This window comes from Scyliorhinus canicula, chromosome 4, assembly GCF_902713615.1.
Source record: "Scyliorhinus canicula chromosome 4, sScyCan1.1, whole genome shotgun sequence".
Lineage (NCBI taxonomy): Eukaryota > Metazoa > Chordata > Chondrichthyes > Carcharhiniformes > Scyliorhinidae > Scyliorhinus > Scyliorhinus canicula.
The window spans coordinates 225,155,014-225,163,423 of record NC_052149.1 but is presented as its reverse complement, the minus strand read 5'-3'; the positions used below and the strand labels follow the sequence as shown (position 1 = coordinate 225,163,423).

General features: G+C 46.7%; 1 protein-coding gene across 1 annotated transcript; it reads left to right on the top strand.

The window, feature by feature from the left end:
- Nucleotides 1-3,754: 3,754 nt before the first annotated feature.
- On the top strand, nt 3,755-6,728 carry LOC119964197 (heart- and neural crest derivatives-expressed protein 1-like). The gene is made up of 2 exons (XM_038793484.1): nt 3,755-4,552; nt 6,150-6,728. Exons 1-2 carry the CDS (start codon nt 4,055-4,057, stop codon nt 6,246-6,248), a joined length of 597 nt encoding a protein of 198 aa, XP_038649412.1. The 5' UTR covers nt 3,755-4,054; the 3' UTR covers nt 6,249-6,728.
- The last annotated feature ends 1,682 nt before the right edge of the window (nt 6,729-8,410 follow it).

The following is an 8,410-nucleotide window of genomic DNA, read 5'->3' as shown; positions in this document are numbered from 1 at the left end:
GTCAAGGGGACATGGTGAGATTCTTTCCAAATAGGTATGGTGATCCATGTAATTTGCCTCTCCCATCCTCTCTGCCTCTATCCCTCACTCTTCCTTTGAGGCACTCCTCTTCACCATGCTTTTGTTTGTCTAATCCTATATCGTCTACTTTCATCAGTGTCATATTTTGTTTTACAATGCTCCTGCAAAGCAACTTGGGATATGTTATTATGTTAAAGGTTCTATATATAAAGTTATGGTTGCCATTTCCCCTCTCTTTTTAAAAAATAAATTTAGAGTACCCAATTCATTTTTGTTTCCAATTAAGGGGCAATTTAGCATGGCCGATCCATCTACCCTGCACATCTTTGGATTGTGGGGGCGAAACCCACTCAAACACGGGGAGAAGGAGCAAACTCCACACGGACAGTGACCCAGGGCCGGGATTGAACCTGGGATTTCGGCACCGTGCTGCCCGCTAAAGTTACTGTTGCCACTTATCAGTCTGAGCTTGAATTTTGTCCAGGTCTTGCAGTATGTCAGGAGTTGTGAGCTAGGGTCTATGCATGCAGAGCAAGGATCACCACAAAATTGACTTCCTCTATTTCCAGACCACAGGACCAATATTGTTGTCAACAATTGGAGTGAACGGGACATCCGGTGATGGCAGGCGGGAGGCAGCCACACACTGGAGGGCTCCCGCTCCGGAATAGGAATTTCAGAGTTTAAACGCCCGGTCCCGGAGGCAACGGAGGCTGAAAAGGCTGTAAGAAGGCACAGGGAGGAGAAATGTTCAAATTTGGGAGAAAAACAGCCGTGAAAAAAGGAGGTTAACGGAAGTCCGCCAGTGAGTGAAAACGTCAGCGCAGGAACTGTAAGGAAAGCGGAGGCTGGAGCACCAGGGGAGGCCGCATCGCTCACAGCAGAAGAAAAGACCAAGGTGATGGCTGTAAAACTTGAAAAACAGTTCACAAAACACATGGAAGTGATGAAGAAGGAGATGGGGTGGTATTTAAAGTGCTGGTGGAGGAGGCGATTGCCCCGTTGAGGGTGGCGGTATCAAGCGCAGCGGTGGAGGTTCAGGAGCAAGCTGAGACACTGAAGGAAGTGGAAGAGGCATTATCGCAGCACAGTGATCAACTCACCTCAATGGGGAAGGAGTCGCGGAGGGTGATAGAGACCAACAAGGGTCTGCGAGCCAAAATGGAAGACTGGAAAACAGATCCAGGCAACAGAATCTGAGCATTGTTGGTCTGCCCGAAGGGGTGGAAGGCCCAAGGCCGACTGAGCATTTTGCCACGATGTTGGCATAGCTATTGGGGGAGGGGGATGATCCCTCCCGATATGAACTGGACTGGGCTCATCGGTCGTGGAGGCCTGTACCAAAGGCGAATGAGCCACCAAGAGTAGTAACTCTGTGTTTCCGTAGGTATAGCATGAAGGAGAAAGTCCTGTGCTGGGCAAAGCAGAAGAGCGAGGTGCAGTGGCAGCTGGGTGAAGAAGGCACGTACATCAGCAAGGTGCAGTGGCAGCATAGTATATCCAGCTAAGTTGAGGGTTGCCTACAAATCCAAGGACTTTTATTTTGGGATGGCGGAAGCGGCGGAGGAGTTTGCAAAGGCAGAAGGACTGTGGCAGAATTGAGAAATGGTCGTGTACCGATGTAGCCTCATGTAACTATATTTTTTCATTGCATGTTGGTATATGTACTAAATGAGTCGATGCTGTATATATTCGGACAAGGGAAGAGTTGGGACTTTCATTTGCAATGATGGTTCTTTGGGGCTTGGGTGTGTATGCGGGGGTTGTGTGCTAAAGGGGATTTCTTAGTTTTTCTGGGACCGGGCAAGTGGGAAGGAGACCTGAGTGAGGGCCTCCACGCTGGTTGATTTAAGCTGGCCACTGAACGGGAGTGAGGTGGAGGGAGGGGCTGCGGCCATCGGAGCCTGGTTGAACAGGTTTCGGTGAGTCTAGCCGGGGTGAAAAGTTGGGGGAAGGAACTGAGGTTGGGGGGAGGGGTTTACAAGAGGAAGTGGAGGGCAGGAGTCTGGGAGGGGGGGGTGGAGGGTGTCTACAATTCATGGACGTCATTCACGGTACTCTTTCGGGGATTGGATGGCATTGAATATTGGGGGGGGGGTTGGGGGGTGGACTGTATATGTCAACGGGGACCATAGCTGCTTCCTGATTCCTTTTTCTTTTTTCCTATTTTTTGTCCTACCTTGGGAGGGTTTGTTTTATTTGATGCTTATATTGCCAGGCGGGCCGTTGTTTGGGGGTTGGTGGGAGGATGGGATCATTGTTGTTAATAAGGGGATTGACATTGTATTTGTTATCGTTTACCGTTTGTTGGTGGGGTGTAAATACTGAAGAAAATGGAGAATAAAAATATTTTAAAAAACAATTGGAGTGAGGGGGGGGGGGGAGAGGTGGAATGGGCCAGTGATCTGGGCTTACCCACCTTTCTGCATCCCTATACAATGGCCAGGGAAGAGCCAGTCAGTGTATCGAGCTGCAAGCCCTCACTGTGCCTTATCCAACCCCAGGTGTTTACCCACACACTAACCTTTCCACTTCCACCAGCAGATTCAAAATTTACCATCATCCAGTTATTTGGTCCAGTTCCTGTGCCAACAATATTAAGAAGGAAAGCTGACAGAATATTGCTTCCCAATCTGCTTTAGTATCATGGAATACCTGCCACCTGGCCTTGGTGGCACAGCTACACTAAGTACCACTAGCTTCCAGAATCTTTTCCCTTTGAGGATGATGTACAATATCAACTGTGTTACATGTCAAACATCTTCCTTTAGCCCAACTTCCGCATTCTCTTTAAAAGATGAGGCAAACTGCTCACTGAACACCTTTGCTTTTGCTCTGTCAATTTGAAGATTTTAGAGTCTATAACCTTGTTGCAATTTCAATTATGCTATGATATTAGCAATATGGTACATTGGATTAATTGCATCAGTACTAATTGTGGACTAATAGTAGAATGCACGATTTAAATGGTTACACTGTTAATCTGTATTCCCTCCACACATCTCTCTGCCTTCAACCCCCTCGTCAAGTCCTGCATTTTTGATCAAACTTCTAGCTATCCAAGTCTGAGCCCCACATCTGGGTCAGAACATGGTGTGTTCAAGTCCCACTTTAGGATTGGAGTGCAAAAAAAGATCAAGCCCGATGCTGCACGGCCGGTGATGCCGTTTTTCGGATGGGACATTGACCTGGTTGCCCTTGTCGATCATTTGTGTTAGGAAGCAGCAGACACTGTACATTGACCTGGGACCTATCACACAATCAGTGCCTGAATGTCAATAGGATGTGCTGCAATAATGGTTCACCAGCACTGAAGTTAGTGTCAGAGAAATTGGTACAGTATTGGAATAGTATGGTCACTATTGGATGGCTGGAGTATTAACCCGAGCTCTCATCGCGGAGTTCTGTCTGAACACTATTTACAATGCAATCACAACTATTGGTATGGACGCAAGATTGAGTGAAGTTAGTAAAAGAGGGATTACTCCTGACTCTTAGCACTTCAATCCCTCTGTCTGGGTGTAATATTGTTGGCATTACCTGTTCCCTCTCCATCCGCGCGTCTTGTCCTGGTGTAGCTTTCAAATCCTGTCCAATTGCTGAAAGGAAGCGGTTTAGTCTCCTCCTCCCATCGCTCTTGACCCGATTGGCTCGGGTCCGGCTGCACGATCTATAAAACTGGCACTGACTGGGCGAGGAGGGTTCAAGTCCCATTCACCCCTGGAAGGAAAGAGGGTGAGGAGAGAGGGAGGGAGAGAGAGAAGGAGGGAGAGAGAAGGGAGAGAGTTTGTCCAAAGACCGAGGTTGGATTCTGGAAAACATCATTCCCGGGGAAAGGCGGTGACCGGGAAGTTGGGAAAACTGGAAGAGTGGGGGAGAAAAAAAAATTCTCGTGGGGGGCCAAAAAAAAATCACAACACCTCCCACCCCCAAGAAGAGATGAGGTTTCTCCGGAGGAGGTAAATGTGGGCTCAGAGGCTGCTGCTGCTGCTGTGACCCTGGCTCACTCCGCACTGAGTCTCCACTGGGAGCCATGAACCTGGTCGGAAGTTTACAACACCACGCTCTAATGCACGAAGCCTTTCCATTTGCCCCCAGCAGCCGCTGTCACCAGGACCATTCCTTCTTCCAGAGCTGGGTGCTGAACCAGGGGGAGATGTCTCCCGATTACTGCACACAGCCCCCCTACAGCTCCGAGTATGGGATGGACGGGATGCAGCAGCAGCAGGACGCTGGCCGCTTCGCCGTTGCCCCGGAGCGGCCGGGGAGGCGGCGCGGGGCCCCGGGGCCGAAGAAGGAGCGGCGGCGGACCGAGAGCATCAACAGCGCATTCGCCGAACTCCGGGAATGTATCCCCAATGTCCCAGCCGACACCAAACTCTCCAAAATCAAAACACTGAGACTGGCCACCAGCTATATCGCCTATCTGATGGACACTCTGGCCAAGGACACTCAGCTGGGGGAAACCGAGGCATTCAAAGCAGATCTGAAGAAAGTGGACAGCAAGGAGGGCAAACGCAAGCGGGAGACGGTAAGACTGAGTAAACACAATGAGATTGTCTCAAACTGCCGGGCTTTGGACCCCCTGTGGACCCAAAAACTCAAATCATTAGCACATGATTTTTGTTTTAAAAATATAACTCACCCATTTCCCAACACGTGTTGGTAGAGGGAAACTCACAATTTGATTGTAAAAAAAAACCATTTTGCATCGAATACACGTGTTAACAAAGTCACAATGAATCTTGGAATTAGTCGATGCTGGAACCTCATGTCAATGTTTGGTTTACAGAATATTCCCACTGCACCCATTTAAACCGCGTTCCCAACAAACGAACGACACAATTTGGAGGTAAAATTAAAATCGAATTAAGCGTCCAAAGGAAGGAGAACGCCCTGATCAAAAATATCCAACCCTCTGGAATTTAGGACGGGCAACTCAAATGGGAAATCTGCCGCAGTTTCCCCATTGATGAACAATGCAGGGGTTTGGGTGGGATCTGTATCTGTCCGGCTAACAATCGAATAAAACAGGACTCACTAAAAAAAATACACAAAATAGGTTTCCTGTGGATAGACTTTTAAGAAAATCCTTTAAAGAAAAATTAGGTCAACTGATCCGTTTTTAAAAAAGATATCTTACAGATTTGCTGTGTTTGGTGAGGGTCTTGGACGAGAAACAGCTAAACTGAAATCCAACGGTTTGAAATTGACGATCTCTCGAAACGAGAAATAACAAAGCGAAACTCACCGGTGTTCCCATCCGGAATTGTGTGTTTGAATTCCATCAAGTCAAATCAAAGACGCTGGCAAATGGGGCTGGGGCCGACCCCCGAATTATCACACTCTCAGATCTAATAATGTTCCCCCTGTGTTTTCTCAAGCCAAGTACTGGGTAACTGGGTCAAAACAACAGCATCTCCAAACTAGTTTATTAAAAAATACTAAATATCAACTCACAGACAAGTGGTTGGGAATGTTCAGGTAAAAGACTGTTGTGGCTCCCAAATTATTATCCTTGGTATCTCCAACTTCAAGAATCCAGACCTGTTATCCATTTATTTCAAGAGCTTAAAATGAGTTAATTATGTAAAAGTTCTTTGGATAAAACCTCCCCCCTCCGTCAAGAGTTTCAACTATTTAATTTTCCGACTGGATCTCGACGCGGGTCGGTCCCCCCCCCCCCCCCCCAAACAAATAAGTTTCCAATTCTTCAATGAATTGGATTTGTGCCTTCTGCTATAGTTTCTACACACCATCCCGGTGAAGATTTGTATTTTTCTTTACTGGCAATGGGCTCACATCACCTTTTTTAAATGTATTTTATTCCAAACGTGTAAAAAAAATGCAGTAACATATACAACATCACACTCCAATATCCTCACCTGACTTGATAAATAACCCTTTAATACCTGCGAGATTGTCAGAGTAAAATCATGTATTTTAGAGGCGGCTTCAAGGTTCCCAGCTCCCACCCCGTCAAGACATCCTCTTCTCCTTGTCCAACCTCCCCTCAAATGTACCAGTCGCGCGAATATTCTATGTTTCTCCATCCTCCGCCCACCCATCCCTCTTCGATTCCTAGTCAAACCCATCAAAATATAATCCTTGTGTTATATTCCAAGCAGAATGAAACCTTACACAGCTCCACGAGAAGCAGTGACAAGAAGGCGAAGGGGAGGACCGGTTGGCCGCAGCAGGTCTGGGCTCTGGAACTGAACCAGTGACAGTGAGGTTGCAAAATGTTTTTATTTTGCACAGTTTATTTTGCCACGCTCGGGACGATTGGAATTGAACCAGCAGCATACACCATTGCAGAAGTACAAGTGCAATTTGAAATCCGCCTGACCAGGTTGAGGACCAGGAACAATGGGGGAAGATTCCAAATGTTTCTTCTCTGTCTCTGCAGCTACATTAGTGACCTGACCATTCCTCAGTAAGAGGAGGTAGAATTGGGCCTTGATGGAAGGACATCCAGTTGCCTGGAGGAATTGCTGGAGAAGGGTTTCTGTACACTGCCAACCAACCAATCCTCCTCTCGCGGTTGTTTATTTCGACTCTTAATTATTAAACAATTTATCAATGTACCAAGATTTTATTTTCTTCGATATAATTTCAGTGAAGCGTCCGGGGGGAAAAAAAGCCGACTAACGCCGGGAGGAGATGGAAGAATTACAGGCTGTGATTTTACTGTTTGCCTCCAGCCCTTCGCGCGATTGTAAATTGTATTTAAAAATAAATGATTTTCTATTTACAATTTCACACGGTTGTATCTGTGAACAGGAGTCAATGCTGCAAGTGGATATGGACACCCTGGCTGGGCTGTTTCCAGGCTGTTCTTGTTGTTGAAAACCCTTCCTGACCCTCATCCATTTTGCATCTGCGGCCAATCCTGGGAATGACTGGAGTAACTCGGGTGAGGGATTATGGAGCAGAAACGCCTGCAACCGCTTAAACCGACCTGGGCAAAACGTTGTGGGACCAACAGTGCTGGGGAAACTATATCTAAAATAATCAGCCTTATTCCAATCATATTAACGCACAGCGGTATCGAATCATAGAGTGGCTACTGTACAGAAGGAGGCCATTCGGCCCGGCGGCACCCGGCTCTCCCACTCCCCGCAGCACCCCCCCCCCCCCCCCACCCCGCAGTTCCTTTCTCCATAACGGCAGATTGTGGCATCTTGCTCCCAGACACAGGAATACGCAATGAAAAAAGAGTGGGATCAGCTTTGCCTTTTTTAAAAAACAAGCAGGTTTCTGTCAGGTCACCAGTGGGAGTGATGAGCTGGAGGTGCAGCTCGATATTTTTTTAAAAGCAGGAACTTTCTCGACCCTACTTACCCCTCCTCACCCGCTCTGTTCTATCCCCACTCCCAGCGTTGCTGAATTACTAATATTTTGAATCGAGGAGGTATTTAAACCCTTCAATACTCGTTGAAATCCACGCAGGGGAGAAATCGGCCATTTCAGGAGCTTGAAAACAAACAACTTTTTATTTGAACAAATTCGAGTTGCCAAGGGTTCTTATTCACAGGAGCACCGGCGGCTCCCCTAAGTTTTACTGAAGAATTGCCTCAGGTTTCCACTGCTCAGCACGACTTTCAGATTGAAACAGGGGACAATGCTAGAAGTGTTCAGATGTGGTTCATCAGCTCGTCTGCATAAGCGCCAGTTACATTTTTTTCCAAATTTATCGCAAAACTCCCATCGCTAATAAATCCTCTCCATTTCCTGTCGATTATATCGTTGCAGTGGATAGCTAGCTAGCTAGATAGATAGATAGTCCCTCTAACATCACAGATCTCCAATTAGCATTAAATATTGATACTATTTCGTATTAAAGTTCCAGTTAAAATTTCCCAACTAATACATTGGTTGTGAAGTGTGAGTTGCTTCAGATTAATTCCCCCCCCCCCCCCCCCCCCTCCCAAAAAAAAAATCAACTCGGAAATGTCTGAAACCCTTCTGCGGGGAATACATGAAGTTACTTCAGGTTTTTCAATGTCTTCTCCCAGATTTATTGGCGTCAATCAATAAACTATTTGAAGTCATCGGGACCCACAAACCACCCCCGCCCGCCAAGCAGGAGGGCATTTCTTCTTTCAATTACTTCACATTTTAAGACTCAAACCATCACACATCTGACACAATCGGTTTTTAAATAAATACCTTTCAATCGGGGGAGCTTTGCAATTCTTAATGCGGCTCCTGCTTCCTCATAAAATGTACTAAAAGAAACATCATCGCGCATAAATGTTCATAAATACATCGAAAATGACAATTCAAAGACCAGATATAATGATTTGGTTAGTTGTTGCCGGGGGGAGGGGGGCAATGTTAAGATCTGGAACAGACCGATGTGGAGCATTGGCGAGTTTTAGAGTCT

Excerpts from the sequence above, each read along its gene's own strand:
- LOC119964197 (XM_038793484.1), top strand. The coding sequence starts at position 4,055 with ATGAACCTGGTCGGAAGTTTACAACACCACGCTCTAATGCACGAAGCC. Across the intron at positions 4,553-6,149 it reads GCAAACGCAAGCGGGAGACG|AATGAAACCTTACACAGCTC; the intron begins GTAAGACTGAGT and ends TATTCCAAGCAG.